General features: G+C 39.4%; 2 protein-coding genes across 2 annotated transcripts; both read right to left on the reverse strand.

The window, feature by feature from the left end:
• Positions 1-10,587: 10,587 nt before the first annotated feature.
• On the reverse strand, positions 10,588-12,749 carry LOC146914446 (uncharacterized). Its single transcript, XM_085721066.1, has 3 exons — positions 11,182-12,749; positions 10,659-10,967; positions 10,588-10,594 (listed from the first exon to the last, which is right to left on the reverse strand). The coding sequence occupies exons 1-3, from the start codon at positions 12,747-12,749 to the stop codon at positions 10,588-10,590; spliced, it is 1,884 nt and encodes a 627-aa protein (XP_085577192.1).
• A 1,590-nt stretch (positions 12,750-14,339) lies between these two features.
• Positions 14,340-16,302, reverse strand: LOC146914447 (uncharacterized). The gene is made up of 2 exons (XM_085721067.1): positions 15,203-16,302; positions 14,340-14,637 (listed from the first exon to the last, which is right to left on the reverse strand). Exons 1-2 carry the CDS (start codon positions 16,300-16,302, stop codon positions 14,340-14,342), a joined length of 1,398 nt encoding a protein of 465 aa, XP_085577193.1.
• Positions 16,303-25,829: the final 9,527 nt, after the last annotated feature.

The raw sequence follows: 25,829 nt of genomic DNA on the forward strand, positions 1-25,829 counted from the left end.
GCAGCAGTTATTGCATCACTTCTTGCATTTTGAGGATCATTTTCCAACTCATTCAATGCACTGCTCAATGCTCCAATAGCTGTAGTGTAGAAATCAAATGCACAATTGCTAATTGCTGGATCATTGTGAAATCGATTGACCAGTTCACTATAATTTTTTGCAATCAATATAGCCTCATCTACTACCATCTCCAAGATATACTGGGAGAGGTCATGGTAATTTGTGGCTAAGGGGATTTTTGAGTCATTTTTCAAAAGATTCAAACACTTTGGGATATCTTCTTCAGGCCTGTACTCATTGCATAATGATTCATACAAGCTGGTACATAATGTTGGAAGAGGGGCATAAAATATGATGCATAAGAAAAAGATGAACAACAAGGATGATGGTGTTGTGGATTTCATTTTTCTATGAATATGGGAACCTGAAATTGATTTGATATGTCAATATATCATCCAAAAGGTTGATTTATATATAGGTAGTTAGTTCAAATGTCTCCGGATTATTATAAAGGAAATTTCTCCTTTTCACATTCATTGAATATAACCAATGTATCCGGACTATTCAGTTATTCATTGAATCTAAAAAAGAGAAATTTTGTTTATAATAATGATCGGATGATGTAAGGGATAAAGAGTTGCGGTTTTTGGGATCAAAACCAAGCAAAATAGTAAATATTATTCCAGCAACTATAATTTTTCGGATCAACTATCAATCAATCATTTTTCAAGAATAATCAGAGAGAGAATGAGTGAGGTTTTAGAGAGAGAAAGTGTGAGGGGGAAAGGGACAAGTGGGTCAACAAGGGTTTTTCAAAAGGAGAGAGGTGAGAATTCCGACAAAGGTAACCAGAACAGGAATTCATTCCGGTTCCTGGACCAGTCAACAACATCGTTTTACTTCTCTAATTTTGACGATGATGTGAGTAGAGGTGTTCTCTGGAGGATCTTTGCTAAGTTTGGATGGGTGGGAGAAGTGTTTATTCCTAACAAGCTTAATAAGTGGGGAAATAGGTTTGGTTTTGTGAAGTTCAAAGAGGTTAAGGATCCTGTTGCTTTTGAAGCTAGGCTCTCAGATGTGTGGTGTGGCGAGAGGAAGTTGAAGGTGAACCTCTCTCGCTTCGGGAGGGACTCGGAGGGGGCTACGGAGAAGGTGTCGGAGGCGCAGGATGTGGGTAAGAAGCAGATTGTACCTTCTAAGAGGGTCGTTGAAGATGTCTCCTTCAAACACGTTTTGGCTGGGGAGAAAGGGAAGAAGGTGGTTGTTGATGCGGAAGTCCCGGTGCTGGAGCTTTGGCAGGAGGAGGAGGTGTTGAATAGGTTGAAAGATTGTCATGTTGGTTTCTTGCACTACCCTAGGGAGGCTAAGCTTGTTCAGACATGCCTATTCATGGAGGGATTTGAGGGGGTTAGTGTTACTAACATGGGGGATAATCTGGTCCTGATGCATTCTAGTAAGGAAGGAGGGATGGTGGCGGCATTGGGGAGGAAAATAGAATGGTGGGATGCAAATTTTAACAAGGTGATTCCATGGTTACCGAATCTGGTGGCTAAAAGGAGAAGAGTTTGGGTGAAATGTAGGGGTGTTCCTCTTCATGTGTGGGAGGAGAAATGCCAGATTGGGAATTTGCTCGGTGAGTTCGTGGATTTTGATTTGGCTACAGCTGAGAGAAGGAGACAAGATGTGGTGAGGCTGTTGATATCTACCAATCAACTTTCTTTGATCAATAAAAGGTTGAGGTTGAAGGTCATGGGGGCTATGTTTGATGTGTGGGTGGTGGAGGAGGAAGCTCAATCACAAGGGGAGGACTTAGAGAAGGTAAGTGAAGTGGGTTTAACAAGTGTCTCATGGGAGGAAGATCATCCTCAATTTTTTAAAGTGGCGGTGGCGGGCGGTGAGTTGGAAGATTTGGTTGGTAACTTAATTTCCGGCGACAAGCTTTCAGAGGAAGATTCTAGATCGGAGTGTGAGGAGGTTAGGGTGGGTCCCAGCTTGGTGATGTGTCCACTTCAGATGTTAGGGAGAGTGGTCCACAGGGAGCTGATGGGGCGCGTGGTGAATGGGGGAGGAAAGCTCCTATTCTCACTAGGCTTTTTGGAATTCAGACTCAACCTGAGTTGTTGGAGAAAGAAGTGACTTTGCAGCCATTGGGTGTTGGACACATGGAGCTAGTTGGTGGGATTGACAAGGATGAAGGTGCAGGGGTAGGGCCCGAGGCTATAGGTATGGCAGAAGTCAACCTTGAGATTGACATTGGATTGGAGGATCTCATCCAAGATCCTGTAGTGGGGGCCACACCTAGTTTGAATTTGGTTTCTGGTTTGGGGGACAACGCCGGGTTGCAGTTGGACCCAATTAGGCAGGTTGCGAGTGTTGATCCGTTGGGCTGTGGAGAGTCTGCTGGGCCAGTTCCTGTTGGGCCTAAGCAGAATGCTACTGGTGATATAAATTGTGCTTTGGAGGGTGGAAAGTAGGGGGTTCATTTGGCAACAGTAAGCAATGTGATTGGCAAAAAACCAAAGAAGGGTAATCAACTTTTGGGGGCGGCTGGGTGTGTGAATTTAAAGGAAATAGCCCAAGGGACTAGACATGAGGGGAAGCATAAGAAGAAAAAAGGGAAGGGAGTGGAGATTAATTTTCAATCTTCGGTTTCCGGGGTGCATAAGATTTTTGAGGACGATGGCTCAGCGGTTCCCGAAACTCCTACAAATCTTACGGGAGATGTCGCGTCATTTTTCGGACGGTCAAAAGGCCATTTGATTGGCGTTTGACCCACTTTTGAATTCACGACTGAACATTTAATTCTTTTCAAAAGAAAGTGGAAAAAGGTTCAAATACCACATTTTTTAGGGATTAAGGGTTCGGGGGTTGGTTATATTTAGGGAAGGTGTTAAGCACCCTAAATATTCGTAGTACTCTACGAGAACCTCTTGATTTTATTTAACTTTTGTGCTATAAACTTGCTTGCTTTTAAAAATGGAATTTGAAATGATAAAAGAAAGGAGAGACCTAATTTATCTACATTTTTATCGATTTGGAAGGACACGTGTCCCTTGCCTACGTACCCGTGAGGGATCAAAACCTCGTAGTCCAGGGTAGAAATTGACGTTTGATTTCTTTTTGTGTTTTTTAATATTTTTTGAAAAAAGTTTTAAAAGGAAAAGCCAAAATGGCGAATGAGTATTTGTTTGTGTTTTTTAATATTAAAGAAAAAATAGACTCGAAGTAGAATTAAATTGATTAAAGTTTGATTAAGAAAACAAAATAAAATGATGATCGCTTGATTGAAAAATCAAGGTTTGCTATGAAAATATTTTTGTGATTTTTGATTATATTTGCATGTTTTTGTTATTTTAAATAATAATATGAAAATTATATAAGCAGAATGAGAAAAATAATATTAAGCTGAAATATGAGGTTATTTTAACACGGACCAGAATACTCTGGAGAACGATTATATAAGTAGAAAATACAATATTAACAGTTGATTTAGGGCCAGAACACTCTGGATTAATTTAATTAACAAGGACCAGATTGTTCTGGAGAATAAAATAATACTAATAGTTAATTTAGGACCAGAGCATTCTGGATTAATTTAATTAAGAAGGACCAGATTGTTCTGGAGAATAAAATAACATTCATAGTTAATTTAGGACCAGAGCATTCTGGATTAATTTAATTAACAAGGACCAGAGCACTCTGGATTGAAGTGTGTACTTAATGACAAAATTTAAATATGCATATGATAACAGTAGACAATAGAATGTAATGCAAAAGGTAAAATAAAATGCATGAGAAAAAATAAAAGAGATTGAACGAATTAAAAATGCATTGGAAGAAAATAAAAGAGATTAGACGAATTAAAAATGCATGAGAAGAAAATAGAAGAGTTTAAACGTATTAAAAATGCATGAGAAGAAAAAATAAGACGATAAACGGAATTGAAATGCACGAATAAAATAAAATATAATGCAGGGGGTGCAATAAATAAACAGGGGGGTGCAGAAATGAAAAAAATGGAATTGGGCCTGGAGGAGTGCAGAGGCGCGCTAGTGGGCTTAAGTTAGACCGGTTCGGTTCAAGAGAACCGAATCGGTTCAGAGCACTATATATATGCTATTGACCGTTTTTTTTCTCATTTTTCTTCTTTCCTTCTCTCTTTTCCCTTATTCTAGAGAGAGAGACTCCCATCTCTCTCTTTCTTCTCCGATGAGGAGGGCGACGGCCGGAGGTGGCTCCGGCGCGGTGGCCGACCACCTTAGGTGGCGCCGCCGCCGCTAGAGCCACCCCTTTTTTATTTTTTTTTGTCCTTTCTACTTCTTTTCACTCCCTCTATCCGATTCCAAGCTCAAAATTATCAAATCACGCACAAAACGACCTAGATCTAGGAATTTAAAATTACTACCTTTTGTTTGAAAACGGCTTTTGTGACGGTTTGGTGTTGGATTTTGAGTGGCTTGTGCCGGTTTTATGATTTGATTTTGAAATCGGTTTGGCTATATGTTTGTGAAGGCTTTGAGGTTCTATTGATTTATTTGTGTTGTTCGAATGGGTTTGTGAACGAGGCTCTGTTATGATGGATTTGTGTGGTTGTGCGTGAGTGTGTTTGTGATGGTGCGTGTGTGTGTATGCGTGAGTTTGTGAATCGGCTTTGATTGGTTTGGTGTGGGCCGATTGGGTTTTGTGTGTTGATACTTCTGATGAATATTGTTTGAGAATATGCAGGTTTAAAAAAGAATTGGGTTGATGAATTTTTCTGTGTTGGCTGGAAATTTTCTTGTTGTTTCACATGAATTCGCCTCTTTTTTGCTGGAAATCCCTCCTCCTTTGTCGGTTGCAGGTGTGCTTGTATTTATAGACTTGATTGAGACATTATGCCTGAACAAGGGGGCGACAGAAATTGCTTTAGGGAACATGACAGCTGCTTGGTGCTGGACTTGGATATTTTTGGACAGATTTTGGACTTAAAATAAATAATAATAATAATAATAATAATAATAATAATAATAATAATAATAATAATAATAATAATAATAATAATAATAATAATAATAATAATAATAATAATAATAATAAATAAATAAATAAATAAATAAACTAAAAGTAATAATAAATAAAAATTGAGAGAAGAGGGTCCGACTCGGAACCAAATATGAGGTATTTTAAAATACCTCTCTGCCGAATTTTTCGCTGAAAAAGTCAAAGACTAACCAGGGTTAGAGGACACGTGTTGGTGTATGAATGGAGGATCTTTAGGTCAAAAATTGAGGTATGACAGATGCCCCTATTTAAGTCTCTTCGTCCGGAGACTTGAAGATGGAATCTTTGTTTTGTCGGGTCGGAGGGACTTAAATACCAAAAGTGCACCAATTTTAACCTAAGATGTTATGAATGCAATACTTATGAATATAATGGTATGTATGTATGCGATGCAATTATGAATGCAACAACGGCAAGCATATGCCGACTGGGGGACAAAATTGATAATGATTGTTGAGAAGGAAAGAATGCCAATTACCCTTTGAAGTGATAATGGAGGACATTACGAGGAAAGAAACCGTCAAATACTTTTGAAGTAGTAAAGACGAAACGCAACACTGTCTATTACTTTTGAATTAGTAAAGACGAACGTAACAAGCAATAAAAGTGTCTATTACTTTTGAAGTAGTAAAAGACAAAGTCTGTTACCTTTGAACTAGTAAAGACGAACAAGAACTAAATTTGTCTATTACTTTTGAATTAGTAAAGGACAATGTCTGCTACCTTTGAACTGGTAAAGATGGACATGAAATAAATTTGTCAATTACTTTTGAATTAGTAAAGGACAATGTCTGTTACCATTGAACTGGTAATGGAGGACATTACGAGGAAAGAAACCGTCAAATACTTTCGAAGTAGTAAAGACGAACGCAACACTGTCTATTACTTTTGAATTAGTAAAGACGAATGTAACAAGCAATAAAAGTGTCTATTACTTTTGAAGTAGTAAAAGACAAAGTCTGTTACCTTTGAACTGGTAAAGATGAACATGACAGGAAATAAAATTGTCAATTACTTTTGAATTAGTAAAGGACAATGTCTGTTACCTTTGAACTGGTAAAGACGAACAAGAAACAAATTTGTCTATTACTTTTGAATTAGTAAAGGACAACGTCTGTTACCTTTGAACTGGTAAAGACGAACATGACAGGGAATAAAATTGTCAATTACTTTTGAATTAGTAAAGGACACTCGAGATAAGGTTTGAACAATTACTGGGGAAATTTGGATAGACATTGGTAAAGATGAATATTTGGTGGGACCTGCCACTTGAAACGAATTTGATTGGTGACGCTCTTTGAATCAGTCCTATTGGGGATGACACTTTTATGAGATACCACTGAAATAAGACAGCTGGGTGACAATGCAACCATGTATAAGTGATATTTGTATGCATGCTATGTATGCATGAATGAATGAATGTATGAATATGTATGAGACTCATGACAATATGATGGTAAGATTGATGAGACACAGCTGGGCAGGTCCAAAGGAAAATGGCCCGACATCACGCTACAATCGTTCAACACTCTTCATTGGAGATAACATTACTTGGGTATGAATCAAACATTGTCGGGGTAAGGCCCCTTTGAATAAACACTGGCAGAAGTCGTCGTTTCTAAATCGAGGCACTTTCTCAAATTCATGCTTCAAATAGTCATTGCTTATTTTTTTTTTGTATATTTCTTTTTCATTTTTTTTTGAAATCCCTAACTTTTGCCTGGATCGCCCTTTTGGGTTTTCAATCCACCGGGAAGCTCATTTTTGCCTAAGTCGCTCTTTCGGGTTTTTAAACTTAGCGAGCTCTCCCTTTTTTTTTAGCAATGACTATGTCTACTCGTTGCATCTACCTGCTTTCGGACCGAATGCTGACACATGCTCCTATGATACATAGTTGTAAAGATAATATGTTTGTTATTTTTGTTCTTCTCAAAGAAAACACAAAAGTTTCAAAAGAATTTTCGAAGTTTTTTTTTTTCGCTTCAAGTACTAATATTAAAATGGAAGAAATTTTGCACATACAATAAACAAGAATTCCAAATGAAGAGGCACAGGCTCAAATTGATTTAATAGAAATGGTACCCGACCAAAGGCATGACACCACAAATTACAGAATTTGGAAAATGGTAATTAATAAGGGGAAGGTATATTGAACATAATAATCGCTATATGCCCTAAACAACTTTGAACTCCACTGTTTTGATGCTTTGATATCGGAGAAACTTCTGACAGCTAAGGTGTCCCAAGTGAGCGATGCATAATCTGATGCAGTTACTTGTCATAATCCCTTAATTTTTGCATAGATTGCCCTTTCGGGCTTTCGATCTATCAGGGTAAACATTTTTTTATGCCTCTAACTTTTGCATAGATCGCCCTTTCAGGTTTTCGATCCATCGAGACGCTCATTTTTGGTTTAGACCGCCCTTTCGGGTTTTCGACCTACCGAGCTGTTCTTTTATACATTTTCTAGACAAAGTATTTCTTGACTGCATCAGAATTCACAGGACGCGGTAACTCCTCTCCATCCATATTTGTTAGTATCAGAGCACCACCAGAGAAAGCCCGCTTAACAACATAAGGACCTTCATAATTAGGTGTCCACTTGCCCCTTGGGTCTGGTTGAAAAGACTTGATACTCTTGACCACAAGGTCTCATTCTTTAAGCTCACGGGGACGCACTCTCTTATCGAATGCTTGCTTCATTCTTGACTGATATAGCTGTCCGTGACACAAAGCTGTCATGCGTTTTTCTTCAATCAAATTCAACTGATCATACCTATCCTGACACCATTCGGCTTCAGTCAACTCAGCTTCTTTCAAGATTCTTAACGACGGGATCTCAACCTCTACCGGGAGTACAACCTCCATACCATACACCAAAGAGAAAGGGGTTGCCCCTATTGAAGTACGTACTGAGGTACGATAGCCATACAAAGCATATGGTAACATTTCATGCCAGTCTTTGTATGTAACCACCATCTTCTGCACATTCTTCTTGATATTTTTGTTTGCAGCTTCAACTGCACCATTCATCTGTGGTCTATAAGGAGAAGAGTTATGATGCTCGATCTTGAAATCATCGCACAGTTCTTTCATCATCTTGTTATTTAAATTGGTACCATTATCCGTGATGATTTTGTTAGGAACACCGTAGCGGCAGATGATATTGTTCTTGATAAACCGGACCACCACTTGCTTGGTCACATTAGCATAAGATGCCGCCTCGACCCACTTGGTGAAATAATCAATGGCCACTAGTATGAAACGATGTCCATTGGAATCTTTTGGTTCAATCCGACCAATCATATCGATGCCCCACATAGAGAAAGGCCACGGGGAAGAAATAACATTGAGCATAGACGGCGGTATATGGATCTTATCCGCATAAATCTGACATTTGTGGCATTTCTTGGCATGATGGTAACAGTCAGCATGCATCGTTATCCAATAATACCCTGCTCTCAACGCCTTCTTAGCCATTGCATAACCACTAGAATGAGTCCCGAACGAGCCTTCGTGTATTTCATGCATTAACAAATCTGCTTCACGCCGATCTATACATCTGAGCAAAACGGCGTCGAAGTTTCTTTTGTACAAAATATCGCCATTCAAGAAGAAACTACTAGACAATCTTCTTAGAGTCCTCTTATCTTTGCGAGATGCCCCGGTCGGATACTCTTGTGTTTGAAGGAAAACTTTAATATCATGGAACCACGGCTTGTCGTCAAAGACTGCTTCAGCAGCAAAAACGTAAGCGGGTTGGTCGAGGAACTTGGCACTGATTAAAGGTACAATTTTAAGGCAATTCACTTTGATCATTGAAGATAAAGTAGCTAGAGCATCTGCCATTTGATTCTCCTCACAAGGGATATGATTCAATTCTACTTTGTTGAAGAAAGTTAACAGACGTCTGGCGTAATCTCTGTACGGTATCAACCCAGCATGATGAGTTTCCCACTTTCCTTTAATTTGGTTGACCACAAGGGCTGAATCACCATATATCTTGATTCTTTTAATCCTCAAATCAATAGCTTCCTCAATACCCATGATGCAAGCTTCATATTCTGCAATGTTGTTTGTGCAGTCAAGACGCAGCCTTCATCGATTATTAACAGCCCTTAGGAGTAACGAGGACTGCCCCAATTCCGCTACCATAGACATTAACAGCTCCATCAAATATCAAACCCCATTCTGATTCAGGATCAGGGCCTTCATCAATCAATGGTTCCTCACAATCTTTCATCTTTAAATACATGATCTCTTCATCCGAGAAGTCAAATTTGATAGGCTGATAATCTTCGATTGGTTGATGAGCCAAATGATCTGCCAGGATACTGCCTTTGATAGCTTTTTGAGTGCGGTACACGATATCGTACTCAGACAACAACATCTGCCAACGAAAAATTCTTCCTGTTAAAACAGGCTTCTCAAATAGGTACTTAATTGGATCCATTCTAGATATCAACCAAGTAGTGTGATTAATCATATAGTGGCGGAGACGCTTGGCAGCCCAGACTAAAGCACAACAAGTTTTCTCGAGTGCGGAGTATCGAGATTCGCAATCAGTAAACTTCTTGCTCAGGTAGTAAATGGCGTGTTCTTTCTTTCCAGTCTCATCTTGTTGACCAAGTACACAGCCCATAGAGTCTTCTAACACCGTCAAGTACATGATCAAGGGTCTTCCTTCAACTGGAGGGATGAGAATTGGAGGTTCTAACAAATACTCCTTGATACTATCGAAGGCTTTTTGACAATCTTCAGTCCACTCGATCCCTTGATCCTTGCGAAGCAATTTGAATATTGGCCCACATGTAGCAGTCATGTGAGAGATAAATCTGGATATGTAGTTCAGTCGACCAAGGAATCCTCTGACTTGTTTCTCAGTCTTTGGAGCAGGCATTTCTCTGATGGCTTTGACTTTGTCGGGACCTACTTCGATACCCTTCTGACTGACAATAAAATCCAGAAGCTTCCCGGATCTGACACCGAAGGTACATTTATTAGGATTCAGTCGGAGTTTGTACTTTCTCAAACGCTGAAACATCTTCAACAAATACTCAACATGCTCTTCTTCAGTCCCTGACTTGACAATCATATCATCTACATAGACTTCAATCTCTTTGTGTATCATATCGTGGAAGATCTTGGTCATACCTCTCTGGTAGGTGGCACCAGCATTGATCAAACCAAACGGCATCACTACGTAGCAGAAGGTGCCCCAAGGCATGATGAAAGACGTCTTTTCTCTATCTTCAGGAGCCATCTTGATCTGGTTATACCCGGAGAAACCATCCATGAAGGAGAACACTTTGCATTTAGCGGTATTATCAACCAATACATCAATGTGAGGTAAAGGGAAATTATCCTTCGGACTGGCTTTGTTCAAATCTCGGTAGTCGACACACATTCTGACCTTGCCATCTTTCTTCGGAACAGGTACTATGTTGGCTAACCATTGAGGATATTCAGAGGTGATTAGAAAACCAGCGTCAATCTGCTTTCGTACTTCTTCTTTGATCTTGAGGGCCATATCAGGATGAGATCTTCTCAATTTCTGTTTAACCGGAGGGCATTCGGGCTTCAGAGGCAGTCGATGTTCTACTACTTCATTATCTAACCCTGGCATATCCTTGTATGACCATGAAAATATGTCGGCATACTCCCTGAGAAGCTCAATTACTCTTTCTTTAACTGTTGCATCCAACAATGCCCCGATCTTGATCTCTTTCATGTCTTCCTCAGTACCCAGGTTGACAATCTCGATTTCTTCCTGATGAGGCTGAATAGCCTTTCTTTCTTGTTCTAACATCCATCTGATCTCATCAGGAATCTCTTCATCCTCTTTTACCATAGCCTTGTAAACAGGGACTTCAAAGTTGGGAGGGAGCATAGGGTTGCCATGTTCAACGGGCTCATTTATGTTTGGTCTGCACATGATTTATGATTGATTTTAATGAGTAAATGCAGACCTTTGAATTTGATTTTTAAAAGGAAGAAAACAAAATAAGAAAAAAAACAAGATTTTTTTTTGGTTTTATGTGTTACCATTTTTCCAGAAAATGCGAAATAAAATAAAGTACGGTCGTCTGGGGCAGGACGAAAGGAATTTTAAGAAAAACAAAAACAAGACAAACACATTACTTAGAATAAGGCATCACAGAAGGGACGTCCACCGCGATCCAGTTGCAGCAAGTTCCTATGGGCTTCACAAAGACAGGTGTTGCTTCTTCAGCCTGATCCTCGAGCAGTGCATTAATCTCTGATGGAGCATGAATGAATCCTGCACTATGAAAAGTACCTCCAGTAGGGTTGAATACCCCAGGCTTACTGTTGGGAAAACCTATCCCTTCTTTGCGTTTGTTCTCAGTCAGCTCCACTAACTGACCCCAGCCTTCAGTCTTACCTTCTTGTATTACTCTCTTGGCATCCTTCAGAGAAGTCATACAAGTCTCAATCTTCTCCACATTCTCTTCGGAAGAGAGTCCTTGAAATGATGATCCATCTGTACTGTTACCACCAATAAAGGAGAAGGATGACAAATGGCTAACCAATAATGCTACCTCACCGTTCACGGTTATGAGTTTCCCTTGACTGACAAACTTCAGCTTCTGATGGAGTGTGGACGTTACTGCCCCAACGTTATGGATCCAAGGCCTGCCGAGTAGGCAACTGAAAGAGGCCTGTATTTCCATAATTTGGAAATTAATCTTGAATTCATGTGGGCCCACCGAGATAGGCAATTCTATTTCCCCATACACAGACCTTCTAGTCCCATCAAATGCCCTCACCGTCACTGAGATGGGTTTCAAGAGAGCCTTCGAACATGACAGCTGATCCAGGGTAGATTTTGGCATTACATTGAGAGCAGACCCAGTGTCTATTAGAACATTTGACAGAGAGTCCGATTTGCAAAGGACAGAGATAAGTAACGCCAAGTTGTGGTTTCTTCCCTCCGGTGGGAGGTCTTCATCGCTGAAACTTAAGTTGTTGCAGGCAGTCACATTTCCTACAATACTTCCAAAGTGACTTAACGTTACGTCATCGTCCACATAAGCCTGGTCCAAGACTTTCATTAGAGTCTCTCTGTGGGCGTCAGAGCTTGATAATAGAGACATGATGGAGATTTTTGTCGGAGTTTGCAACAGTTGATCCACAATCTTGTACTCGCTCCTCTTGATCAATTTCAGGATTTCATCGTTATCCTCATAAGTGGTTCCACTAGATTGTCCCATGGTTTTGCCTTTACCCAAATTCTGCTCCTTCATTGGTTCTTCTACCGGAGCACCAGCTTCTTTCTGAACAATAGAAGGGATAATACGTCCACTTCTCAGAATTTGACTATTTTTGGCGATATTGTCCACAGGGATTGGCAAATCCAGTGGTTTCTTCTTTCCATCTTCTATGATTGCATACTCATAGTTGTACGGGATGGTCCTTTGAGAAGTGTACGACGTCTGTTCCGGAGAGCAAATTACCAGAGGAGTGCTGGTTGGCTTCGCCTGGCTGAGCGTTATCACTAGCGGTTCCCGGGTTCTGAATACGGGCGTGATGACACAAACATCTTTATCCTTGTTTTTCCTGGTGACAATTAGCTCTTTTATGTCCAGCAAACCCTGCACGTCATTTTGGACTTGTATGCAGCCACGAAGATTTACAGAACATATGTCACATGCTTCATGATCATGGTTGAAAAGAATCATCTCACACATCTTTATGTGTCTCGGGACCAATGGAGTCTTGATATCACGAGAATTGAGGACTGGGCTATCTTCTTGATATATTTGGATCATGTTAATAGCAGGCCCATGAGGTGGTAAAGGATTGTTTTGGGCAATAGGGTCAGGATTCGTGAAAGATAAATCTTTGCTTTGGATCAGTTTCTGAACTGCATCTTTGAGAGCGTAACACTGCTCCACATCGTGGCCTTATGCTCCTTGATGGAAATCACATGTGAGCTCAGGGCGGTACCAGTGAGGTAAGGGATTTTGTACCTGGGGGGAGGCTTAGTTTGCACAAGGTTTCTCGCAAGTAGAGAAGGCAGCAAGATTTTGTACAACATAGGTATGGGAGCAAAATTGTTTCTAGGAGGGCGAGGTTGTTGTGGAGCTTGGAAACGATGTTGTTGTTGAGGATTATGCGGCGGAGGGTAATATGGGTGTTGGTAGATTGGTTGAGGATTTTGTGGTTGATAATTTGGCTGGTATAGTGGTGGATAATATGGTCGAGGATTATGTGGCCTTTGTGGTTGATGATTTTGTTGTTGATTTACATTGGTGGTGGGTGTGATGGCAGCAACATGTTGATATGCTGGATAGTGTTGCCGGGTTCTTTCATTGGTCATCATACCGACTTCTTGTTCATTCCTCCTTGGAAAATTGTTACCATATTTCTTCGTACCACTAGTAGACGCACCATCTTTCACTATTCGTCCTTCTCGGACACCTTCCTCTACACTTACACCTACGCCGACCATCTCCGCGAAGCTCCTGGATGCGTTCCCTACCATTTTTCCATAGTAGAATGGACTGAGAGTTCTCAAGAATAACTTGGTCATCTCTTTTTCTTCTACCCGTGGGCTAACCTGGGCAGCAATATTTCTCCACCGATGAGCGTACTCCTTAAATGTTTCTCTGTCCCTTTGAGTTTCAGCCTGGAGGTCACCTCGATCTGGCGCCATGTCTACGTTGTAATCATATTGTTGCACAAAGGTGTCACATAAATCCTGGAAACTTCGGATGCTTGTTTTGTCCAGGTTCATGTACCACTTCGAAGCGGGGTTAGTCAAGCTTTCTTGGAAAAAGTAGATGAGGACCTTATCATCCTTAGCATACGCAGACATTTTCCTTACGTACATTGTCAAGTGGTCCTTAGGGCAGGAGTTTCCCTTATATTTTTCAAAATCAGGTACCTTGAATTTATGGGGTATCTGGACATCCGGTACCAAACAGAGGTCGTAAGCAGATCTCCCGTAAGCTTCTTTTCCCTTTAGGGCTCTCATTTCCCGATGCATCTCTTCATACTTTTCTTGTAAGTCTTCAACCTTGTCGAGCTTCTTCTTGCGGTGTAGTATGAACAACGGGTGTTGAAAATGTTACAACAGTGGGAGGAACCATAGCAACTTGCTGAGGAACATGAGCTATATGTTGAAAAGTAGGCATTTGCGCTTCACAGGCAGTGGGACGGAGTATTTCGCCAGCAGTCAGAGGAGGAAACCATGGTGTGGAATGTTGTGGAGCAGAGTATGTTGGAGTTTCAGCACATACCGTCCAATCCGGGATAGCAGAGGTAATAGCTTCGGCTTAGGTCCTGATAGGAGGAGGAGGTGGTGGAGTCTGTGCTACTGCCAACCGCTTTACCAGATTGGTTAATTCTTCCATCTTTGTTTTCATGTCGGCCAGCTCATCCAATTTAGTGTTCATGGCAGTTACCTCTTCACGGAGTGTTAGATTCTCTTGCTCAAGAAGATCCATCTTTCTCTTTACGGTTGCTCGAGTGTAATGAGTACGGGTAGACTGGTGGAGAATACGTCGGGCCACTTTCGTAACTAGCTTACCTTTTTGGAAAAGAGAAAATTGTGTGAGACTTTGAACTTTGAGACTATGAAATGCAAAATGATGCATGATATGTTTATGCAAAAATAGACATGATTTTTTTTTTTATTTATCGAAGGACTTATAAAAGTAATTTTGGTAAACGTCATAATTGAAAATTTTATTGAATAGCTAAAGTATTACGAGATAATTCCCTTTCTAAACACAAAGCCAAGGGATAAACTTACAAATAGAAACAAGATAATTCCCTTTTTAACAAAACCGAGCCAAGGGATAGACTCCAAAGTATATAACAGAAAGCATAAAAAGACAAAACAACTGGGAAACTCTTGAGCTCCTGAAGCAGACTACTCCCCAAAGTCTGGGTGTGCCCCTGCGAAGAAATCCATGCATTCTTTCTTGCTGATAAATTGTGCAAGACTCACACTTTGAGCTTGAATCTGAGCGTTTTTCTCGATCAATTGTCGCTCTTTGTTGAGGAGCTCATGCTTGGTCTGTAGTATTTCCAAACTGCACACACACGGTTTAAATCAGCCACTTTCTTCCGGTACTTTTCTTGGGTACAAAGGGGTAGGGGTGAATGTATCATTGGAGTGGTTGAGGATAGGCACCTCGATAGAGTGTATGACATCCTATTTTGAACGGGTTTGGCAATGACCCATTGAGTGTAGGTTTCATAAGTGAGGTCCAATTTATCCCCCAATTGATTGCTATTTTTCTTATGGATGGTATGCCAAGCTTTCGCAAATTGTTCTCTCATACCTTTGATGTCGGCATGTTTGTGATAGAATATGCCTTCGATCGCAATGTTAAGAGGTTTTTCTTTAAGGGGATACCCGAACTGGAGCCTGGCAAGGATAGGGTTATAGCTAATTCCTCCATGAATACCGAGGAGGGGTACATTACTGAATTCCCCACATTTGTCAATGATGGTTCCAGTGTCGTAAGCCGGGTTATACCAAACTACATTATCTGGGGTAAGGGACATGATTTTATCTGAGTATGGATCTTTGTCTTTGGAGAGGTAGAATTGGGGTAAGTGTAAAACATACCACTTATATAGTAAAGGTGCACAACAAAGGATGGTTCCATCACCTTTCTTTGTCCTATGATGGATGGAGTGGTAAGTATTAGCAAGGAGGGTAGGGACCGGGTTATTGGTGAGGATAATTTGGATGGCATTAGTATCGACAAAACCACTAATGTTGGGAAAAAGCACAAGGCCATAGATGAGCAAGGTTAGGATAGACTCGAAAGCGAGGGTATGTTTTGATGCAGCGAAGATGTTGGCTTTGTTGATTAGGAACTTGGAAGTTAGCCCCGAGATTTGCTCTTTTCCTTTGGTAGTGAGGTTATCAGTTATGTCGGATATCTTGAGATGAAGGGCAGTTGCGATGACTGATGCCCTAGGGTCCTCCTCGAGGCCACTAAAAGGTACTCTATCAAGTATGGGTAGACCAATCAAATAGGAATACTCTTCAAGGGTGGGGACGAGCTGGTAGTCCGGGAAGGTGAAGCAGTGGAGGCGAGGATCGTAGAATTGAACCAAAGTCTTGAGGATCCCTTCGTCGAACTTTGCATTGAGAATCTTGAGCAATTTCCCATGGCGAGACTGAAAACCCGTCGGATCAGTAATGACATTTCCTAAACTCTTCAAGCTTTCCAAATTTTGGCTTTGGAAGCTATACCTCTTAATACTTCTAGTAGCCATATCTACAATATTTACAGCAAAAACTTTTTTAAGTCCTTCGATATATATATATATTTATGAGAAAAAGAGTTTGTTTATGAATGAATGCATGTATGTATGATTATGCAACACAAACGGTAAAACATGGTGAGGTTTAAGGTCCATGATGATGGAGTCAAGGGTGTGTACGCCATTTGGTAAGGACTATGATTTTCATTTGCACATGTAGCAAGGGTTCTACCAAGTTCCCAAATTGCAACCCCCTTGTGAATATATTGGTGTATAGGAATGCTCCTATTCCAATAACATCCATAAGGTAGTCTAGTTTGAGTGTAGTATCGCGTATCAACTAAAGACAAGAATGCTCTTGGTTTAGCCACCGCACTACGTCCTAAAAAGGCCAAGATGGGTTAAGGGTTACTAAGGTCCACGGCTTCAACGGACACTCACATTGAAAGTAATAACGTCAACACGAATGCTCATGTTAACAAGACTACTACCTTCCGTGAGGCCTCCACCGAGTAGGGTTATCACTTGTAAACATGGTCCAAGAATGCTCTTGGTATGTCACTATGATTTTACCCCATCCTATCTTATATTTCCCTCAAGTCCGGGTATAGGACTTACTTTCTCACCACTCACGTTTAAGAAATAATAAAGAAGAAAAGAGAACAAATATACACGTAATTTCCATAAAATTTTTAGCAAGTTTATTGCACAAATTTTAAATAATGCCAAGTTAGGCTTAAACCTCTTACTCAAAAATCCCCAGTGAAGTCGCCATTTCTGTCGCGTCATTTTTCGGACGGTCAAAAGGCCATTTGATTGGCGTTTGACCACCTTTTGATTTCACGACTGAACATTTAATTCTTTTCAAAAGAAAGTGGAAAAAGGTTCAAATACCACATTTTTTAGGGATTAAGGGTTCGGGGGTTGGTTATATTTAGGGAAGGTGTTAAGCGCCCTAAATATTCGTTGTACTCTACGAGAACCTCTTGATTTTATTTAACTTTTGTGCTATAAACTTGCTTGCTTTCAAAAATGGAATTTGAAATGATAAAAGAAAGGAGAGACCTAATTTATCTACATTTTTATCGATTTGGAAGGACGCGTGTCCCTTGCCTACGTACCCGTGAGGGATCAAAACCTCGTAGTCCGGGGTAGAAATTGACGTTTGATTTGTTTTTGTGTTTTTTAATATTTTTTGAAAAAAGTTTTAAAAGGAAAAGCCAAAATGGCGAATGAGTATTTGTTTGTGTTTTTTAATATTAAAGAAAAAATAGACTCGAAGTAGAATTAAATTGATTAAAGTTTGATTAAGAAAACAAAATAAAATGACGATCGCTTGATTGAAAAATCAAGGTTTGCTATGAAAATATTTTTGTGATTTTTGATTATATTTGCATGTTTTTGTTATTTTAAATAATAATATGAAAATTATATAAGCAGAATGAGAAAAATAATATTAAGCTGAAATATGAGGTTATTTTAACACGGACCAGAATACTCTGGAGAACGATTATATAAGTAGAAAATACAATATTAACAGTTGATTTAGGACCAGAACACTCTGGATTAATTTAATTAACAAGGACCAGATTGTTCTGGAGAATAAAATAATAGTAATAGTTAATTTAGGACCAGAACATTCTTGATTAATTTAATTAACAAGGACCAGATTGTTCTGGAGAATAAAATAATATTAATAGTTAATTTAGGACCAGAGCATTCTGGATTAATTTAATTAACAAGGACCAGAGCACTCTGGATTGAAGTGTGTACTTAATGACAAAATTTAAATATGCATATGATAACAGTAGACAATAGAATGTAATGCAAAAGGTAAAATAAAATGCATGAGAAAAAATAAAAGAGATTGAACGAATTAAAAATGCATTGGAAGAAAATAAAAGTGATTAGACGAATTAAAAATGCATGAGAAGAAAATAGAAGAGTTTAAACGTATTAAAAATGCATGAGAAGAAAAAATAAGACGATAAACGGAATTGAAATGCACGAATAAAATAAAATATAATGCAGGGGGTGCAGAAATGAAAAAAATGGAATTGGGCCTGGAGGAGTGCAGAGGCGCGCTAGTGGGCTTAAGTTAGACCGGTTCGGTTCAAGAGAACCGAACCGGTTCAGAGCACTATATATATGCTATTGACCGGTTTTTTTCTCATTTTTCTTCTTTCCTTCTCTCTCTTCCCTTATTCTAGAGAGAGAGAGACTCCCATCTCTCTCTTTCTTCTCCGATGAGGAGGGCGACGGCCGGAGGTGGCTCCGGTGCGGTGGCCGACCACCTTAGGTGGCGGCGCCGCCGCTAGAGCCACCTCTTTTTTATTTTTTTTTTGTCCTTTCTACTTCTTTTCACTCCCTCTATCCGATTCCAAGCTCAAAATTATCAAATCACGCACAAAACGACCTAGATCTAGGAATTTAAAATTACTACCTTTTGTTTGAAAACGGCTTTTGTGACGGTTTGGTGTTGGATTTTGAGTGGCTTGTGCCGGTTTTATGGTTTGATTTTGAAATCGGTTTGGCTATATGTTTGTGAAGGCTTTGCGGTTCAGTTGATTTATTTGTGTTGTTCGAATGGGTTTGTGAATGAGGCTCTGTTATGATGGATTTGTGTGGTTGTGCGTGAGTGTGTTTGTGATGGTGCGTGTGTGTGTATGCGTGAGTTTGTGAATCGGCTTTGATTGGTTTGGTGTGGGCCGATTGGGTTTTGTGTGTTGATACTTCTGATGAATATTGTTTGAGAATATACAGGTTTAAAAAAGAATTGGGTTGATGAATTTTTCTGTGTTGGCTGGAAATTTTCTTGTTGTTTCACATGAATTCGCCTCTTTTTTGCTGGAAATCCCTCCTCCTCTGTTGGTTGCAGGTGTGCTTGTATTTATAGACTTGATTGAGACATTATGTCTGAACAAGGGGGCGACAGAAATTGCTTTAGGGAACATGACAGCTGCTTGGTGCTGGACTTGGATATTTTTGGACAGATTTTGGACTTAAAATAAATAAATAAATAATAATAATAATAATAATAATAATAAAAAATAAAAAATAATAATAAATAATAATAATAATAATAATAATAATAATAATAATAATAATAATAATAATAATAATAATAATAATAATAATAAATAAATAAATAAATAAACTAAAAGTAATAATAAATAAAAATTGAGAAAAGAGGGTCCGACTCGGAACCAAATATGAGGTATTTTAAAATACCTCTTTTCCGAATTTTTCGCTGAAAAAGTCAAAGACTGACCGGGGTTAGAGGACACGTGTCGGTGTATGAATGGAGGATCCTTAGGTCAAAAATTGGGGTATGATAGGAGATATTCGTAGGAAGAAGGCGGAAGCGGTGCACTTGTTAAATGTTGATAAAGAGGCTGGTGTGACTTTTACTATGGCAGATGGGACGGTGGTGGATAGGTTGGTTGTGATGGAAGATGTGGATACAAAGAACGGATTTAAGGAGAGGAGGGAGGTTATTTAATGATAGTTTTATCATTCAATGCTAGAGGTGTGGGGGGTTTGTTGAAACGTAAGAAGATTAGAGAGTTGGTGAAAGATCAAAGGGTGGATTTTTTGGCTATTCAAGAAACTAAGAAGGAAATTATCACGGAGTCTTTGTGTCGTAATTTATGGGGGGATGATGATTTTATTTGGGCATTTCTCCCTTCGGTTGGAAATAGTGGTGGTATTTTATCTATTTGGCGCAAATCGGTATCCAATTTTATCTACTCCTTTGTAGGTGAAGGTATAGTGGGTGTTTGTTTGGAGTGGGGTCCTTTGAGGAGAAGATGCTTGGTGGTTAATGTTTATTCAAAGTGTGACTTATTAGGTAAACAAAGGTTGTGAGAGAAGTTAGTGTGGCTTAGAAATTCTTTGGGCGTGGGGGCTTGGTGTTTCATTGGAGATTTTAATTCCGTTCTTCATCCAGAAGAAAGAAGGGGTGTGAATGAGGTGCCAAGAGGTTTGTATAGAAGAGAAATTGAGCAATTTAATGAGGTGGTAGATGTCTTGGAGGTCGAAGATGTGAGCCTAGTGGGGAGAAAGTTTCTGTGGTACAATTCTAATGGTATTGCTATGAGTACGATTGATAGGGCTTTTATTTTGGATGAATGGAGGGAGTTTTGGGGAAATGTTTCCTTGTGGTCAATCCCTAGAGATGTTTCCGATCATTTTCCGTTGGTTTTAAAGGGTAATTCTCTCCATTGGGGCCCTAAACCGTTTCGATTTAAAAACCATTGGTTGGAAAATCGGAGGTTTAAAAGGGTGGTGGAGGAGGCTTGGAGGAAGTATGTGAGAAGTGGGTGGATGGGAGTGGTTTTGAAGTCGAAATTGAAGGGGTTGAAGTGGGACATTCGTGAGTGGAATAAGGTGGAATATGGTAATGTGGATTTGCGTTTAGATGGGTTGAGAAAGGAGATAGAGGTTCTTGACCGGAAGTGTGATGGTGGTGTCCTGTCAAATGTGAAGTGGAAGAGAGGAAGCATAAGTTTGAGGAACTTTGGAGGCTTTGGAAAAGTAAGGAGTCTTTACTTATCCAAAGGTCGAAATCTAAGTGGCTTAAAGAGGGAAATGCGAACTCCAAGTGAACTTCAATAAGAGTTGCCTTATGGGTGTGAACGTTTCGGCGGACTTTTTGGAGATGGCTTCCAATTTTCACCATTGTAGAGTGGGTTCCTTGCCCTTTATGTACTTGGGGTTACCGGTAGGTACTAATCCGAGGAAGTTGTCAACTTAGGAGCCGGTGTTGGATCGGATTAGATTGAGACTTAGCACTTGGGGTAATAAGTACATAAGTCTAGGAGGTCGTATTGTCCTCTTAAATTCGGTGCTTAACTCAATCCCTATTTTCTATTTATCTTTCTTGAAGATGCCGGCCAAGGTTATGAAGAAGGTGGAAGGCATCCAAAGAAGGTTTCTTTGGGGTGGAGTGGGGGGTCAAAAGAAAATTTGTTGGGTGAAGTGGAGGACGATTTGCCAATCTAGAAGTAATGGTGGGCTTGGTGTGAGAGACATAAAGTTGATGAATTTGAGCCGTCTAGCAAAGTGGAAATGGCGAATTATTAACGAGGAGCCGGTTTTGTGGAGGTAGGTCCTCGAAGATAGATATGGTCCTTTGGTGAGTGTGAGAAGTAGATTAGAGGGTGAAGTTTGGCCTTTGAACTCTTCGCGGTGGTGGAAAGATTTAATGGGGTTGGATGAGAGTGGGGAGGTCCGGTGGTTTAGGAGGGAAGTGGAGAGGAAGGTGGGAGATGGGAGGAGGACTTTCTTTTGGAAGCATGCATGGGTGTTGAATGTGCCTTTAATGATTGATTTCCCGCGGCTTTTCTCAGTAGCGAATGTCCAAGATGATTTGGTGGGAGATATGTGTCGTAGTGGGGAGGGTGCCGTGAGGTGGGAATTTGGTTGGCGGCGGGAGTTGTTTGAGTGGGAAAAGGATCTTGTAAAGGAACTCTTGGTGCGGTTGGAAGGGAAAGTTTTGGGGGTAAGCCGGATGTGTGGGTTTGGAAACCGGGGGAAGATGAGATATTTTCTGTTAAGTCATGTTATACTCTCCTTCGCAACTTGTCTTATGGAGGAGCTAACTTGAATGAGGTGGAAAAAGTGACCTTTCTGGACATTTGGAGGTCCAAGGCTCCGACAAAGGTTTTGGCATTTTCATGAACTTTGTTGCTTGATAGAATTCTGACAAAGATTAATCTTGCTAAGAGAAGCCTCTTGCGGGGGGATGAATCTAAAAGGTGTGTGTTTTGTGATGAAGGGGAAGAATCGGCAATTCATCTTTTTCTTCATTGTAATTGGGTTCGAAAGTTTGGAGAGAGGTTATGCGGTGGTTGAATTTTAATCTTATCACTCCGCCTAATTTATTTCTTCAGGCCATCGGTTGGTCTAGAGAGGTGAACTCTAAGAAGCTTCGTAGAGGGTTTTGGTTGATTTGGCACACGGTGGTGTGGGTGATTTGGAAGTCTAGGAACAATATGATTTTTAATAATAAGACTTTTGAGATTTTGGAATTGGTGGACGATATAAAAGTGTTGTCTTGGCAATGGTGTTTGTCGAGATTGAATATAGAGACTTGTTTGTACTTTGAATGGTGTTGGAACCCGAGGTTTTGTTTGCGTGGCTGATGGGAGATGGCGGTTTCCTGCTGGTGCTGGTGTGTGTGTTCGGTTTTCTGCTGTGGGAGTGCAGTCCGGATGTGTGGGGTCTGGCAGCGGCAGGCAGGCGGTTTTCAGCGTCTGTTTGGGGGTCGGTTTGGCCTCTGTTGTTGGCGGTTTTTCTGTTGTCTGCTTGTTCAGGATTCAGTAGTTAGGGGGTTTTTTATCGAGTTTTTTCGTGGGGCTTGGCTGTTGTTATTAGGCCTCCCTTTGTACTCTTTTTCCTCCTTGTGGGATAGTGCACCTTGCGCTATCTTAGCCTAATAATATTATGATGTTTCAAAAAAAAAAAAAAACTACCAATCAATCACGCACATATTGAAATTGAAAATACATCGGTGATAATAAATTGAATCAAAAAAATTATTTTTAATTAAAGTTCTAAAAAGAGCTAAAAGATAGAAACGATAGTGTCTGTCTTTCTACTGATTTATATAAAATAACTGGAAAAATATGTGCAATCTTTCTTAGTCAGTTTTTTTATTATATTAAAAATCATAAAATATTATTACCATATATTGATTGCGATTCTTCAATAATGATTCAAAATGAAGAGATAAAAAAAACTTTTATATTAAATATATGAAGAATTTTCCTCATTAAGTTTTTTAATTATAATAAAATTCATAAAATATTTTTAAAATTTATTGACTGAGATACTTTGAATTTGAATCGAAATTATTTAATATAAAAAGAATATTTATGCTTAACATATATGATGAAAAAAAGACAACTTCCACAACAAGTTTGTTAATTATATTATAAATCACTATCGTTCAGACCGACACTCTGTGCCTATTTGTCCTATCTTTTTATTGCGTTAATACATATAAATTATGAACAACGGTTTTTATGAATTTTTTATTGTCCTTGTTAGGAAACATGGTATCCATGGATGAAGGAGAGAAAAGCTTATGAATTGTTCTATTGATAGTGAAATGTAATATTACAAATGAGAAAGTTAACCCACTTATGGGGAGGTTACACCTATATATACTAATATGACTAGTACTCCTTGTAACTATGTATCTTTAATAGTCCCCCTCAAGTTGGAAGGTGTTCAAAACACTTCCAACTTGAAATGAGAAAATACAAGGAAAGATGTCGGGAATACATCGGCTAAAAAAAAACCATCAAACAAGTGCTTATCCAACAAGAAGCAACCACAACTCAAGGTTGAATCAATTGAAGAAATAAGCATCCAAGCAACGCTTAACCACCATCCGGTAGAAGCCAATATCAACAAAGCCAATTAAGGCACAACGCTTAACCATCAAGAGTGTTCAATCACTCAAGATAGAAGCACAAGACAAGAAATACAAGGATATCCAAAAAACAATGATGATATCCAAAAAGAAGTGCAAGGAAGAGCCATAGTCTACAATGGAAGGAGGTCATATACAAGACCAAGGTTCCAAAGATAAAAGTGATGCCCTTCCAATGCGGAGCTAGACAAGAAAAACCAAATGCAAGGAAGAGCCATAGTCAACAATGGAAGGAGGTCATATGTTGAACAAACTTCATACCAAAAGTACCATGAAGCAACAAGACCAAGCTTCCAAAGATAAAAGTGATGCCCTCCTATGCCAAACCGAGACAAGAAAAAACCAAAAGCAAGCCAATAGAGATGCATAGTTATGTGATATGTCTTCAAACCATAGAAAACCATCCATGTGGATGCACTCAAATAGAGGCCAAAATCAATGCTTCCAATAGTGAAGCTAAAACAAATCCAAAAAGTAGTCCCTCAATCCTTCCATGGAAATTCACACCATGGAAATTCACACCAAACATCAGTAACCAATTCTTCACAAAGGCCACATGTTAAAATTCCACAAAAATCACCATCTTATGTTTGAAGAGTTTGTGAAGAAAACGAAAGCCAATCTTTAATAAGCAACACCAACTGTAACCAGACTGATAGAGCCAAACCGCAAGCGCACGGCCTATCGAAGTAATAGTAGTAAGTAGAGTATCGTTCCGCTAGGGAGTTGGTCAATTTAATTAACTTTCAATGAATGATTAGAGGAGAGAAAGTTGGTTAGAAAGGGTTTGATTGCTGAAGGTAAAAACAATAATAATAAAAGGGCCTTAGGATCATTGGTTCATCTTAATAACTAATCCTTCACTTGACAAAACCTAAACTTCTAATTTCATGGTTTACACACTAATTTCTAAAGACCGGTTTCCCTTAGCCCCTCACCTTTCCGATGAAAGTCCGGTGAGAGTTTACTTCTAGCAACCAAGCCTATTTCACTGACATCATTACTAGAAGATGCATAGAGGATTGAAACTACTCTTTGTCTCAATAGTTGCAAAGACTATTTCACTGTTTTGCAACTATTGTCTAGATTCACTTGTTCCAACATCAAGACTCCGCTCTCGCTTTATGAATTGATGTTTGGGATGATGGATTAACGATTATCAAACCCTCCGCTTTCGCTTCCACCGTTTGATAATTGTTAATCCACGTTAAGACGGTGAATCTAGATTAGAAATTAGGGTTACATAGAAATTAGGGTTTAGACATGTTTTGTTTAGGATTGAGTCATTAGACTCCCCAATAATCCTAAGACTAAGAAGTCTACTCACTCATGTTCATCGTAGACATGGAGGAAGAAGAGAGAAATACGGTAAAATAAATTGCAAAGAAAGTAAAAGGGAAAATAAAGACTTTTATTAAAATTGCAATTGAAATAAACAAAGTAAAGCATGATTGTTTATGGTGGAGAGCTACTCTATTTATAGCTTTACAATCGACTTAGAAACTAAGCAACTAAAAGGGTAAAACAGTAAAGCTGCAACAGGGTAACTTGGCCTTGAAGAAAAAGCAGCAAAAGTGGCTTCTGGAGGTGGCACGGCCGTGCCACATGTTGGCACTGGCCGTGCCAAGCTTCTGACTTGGTGGGAACATATTTTTGTCCCGTATCTTCGTATTCTTGTGCTGTATTTGCTCCAGTCCTCTTTCTTTTGCTCCAAGACACCTTCCACCATATATTTATTCCTAAAATAAAATAAAACATAATTTGAAGTAAAATATTCTAATATAAAATAAAATGCAATAAAACTAAATCAAATCTAAAATAAAACTAAACTAAATAAGGCAATAATTAATACTATCTATGACTCATCAAACTCCCCCACACTTGAATCTTTGCTTGTCCTCAAGCAAAAGGCAGCAACATAGTAGCAACAAAAGATTTGATTATGGCAATATTAAAAACAAATGTCTCTAGAGAAAGGCCTTGCCTCAAGTACACTAATTACTATTTCAAATACTTCTCATGAACCTATTCTACCCAACATCAAGTCTCAAGTGAGTGTGTGTGTGCAGTCCAACCCTTTTCTTGCTCCTGTATAATA

The sequence above is a fragment of the Medicago sativa genome, chromosome 6, assembly GCF_051527215.1.
Source record: "Medicago sativa cultivar Bolivia chromosome 6, Bolivia_mono, whole genome shotgun sequence".
Lineage (NCBI taxonomy): Eukaryota > Viridiplantae > Streptophyta > Magnoliopsida > Fabales > Fabaceae > Medicago > Medicago sativa.

Excerpts from the sequence above, each read along its gene's own strand:
- LOC146914446 (XM_085721066.1), bottom strand. The coding sequence starts at position 12,749 with ATGTGTGAGATGATTCTTTTCAACCATGATCATGAAGCATGTGACATA. Across the intron at positions 10,968-11,181 it reads TCTGTGATGCCTTATTCTAA|ACCAAACATAAATGAGCCCG; the intron begins GTAATGTGTTTG and ends AATCATGTGCAG.
- LOC146914447 (XM_085721067.1), bottom strand. The coding sequence starts at position 16,302 with ATGGCTACTAGAAGTATTAAGAGGTATAGCTTCCAAAGCCAAAATTTG. Across the intron at positions 14,638-15,202 it reads ATGTCATACACTCTATCGAG|TCTCAAAGTTCAAAGTCTCA; the intron begins GTGCCTATCCTC and ends TGCATTTCATAG.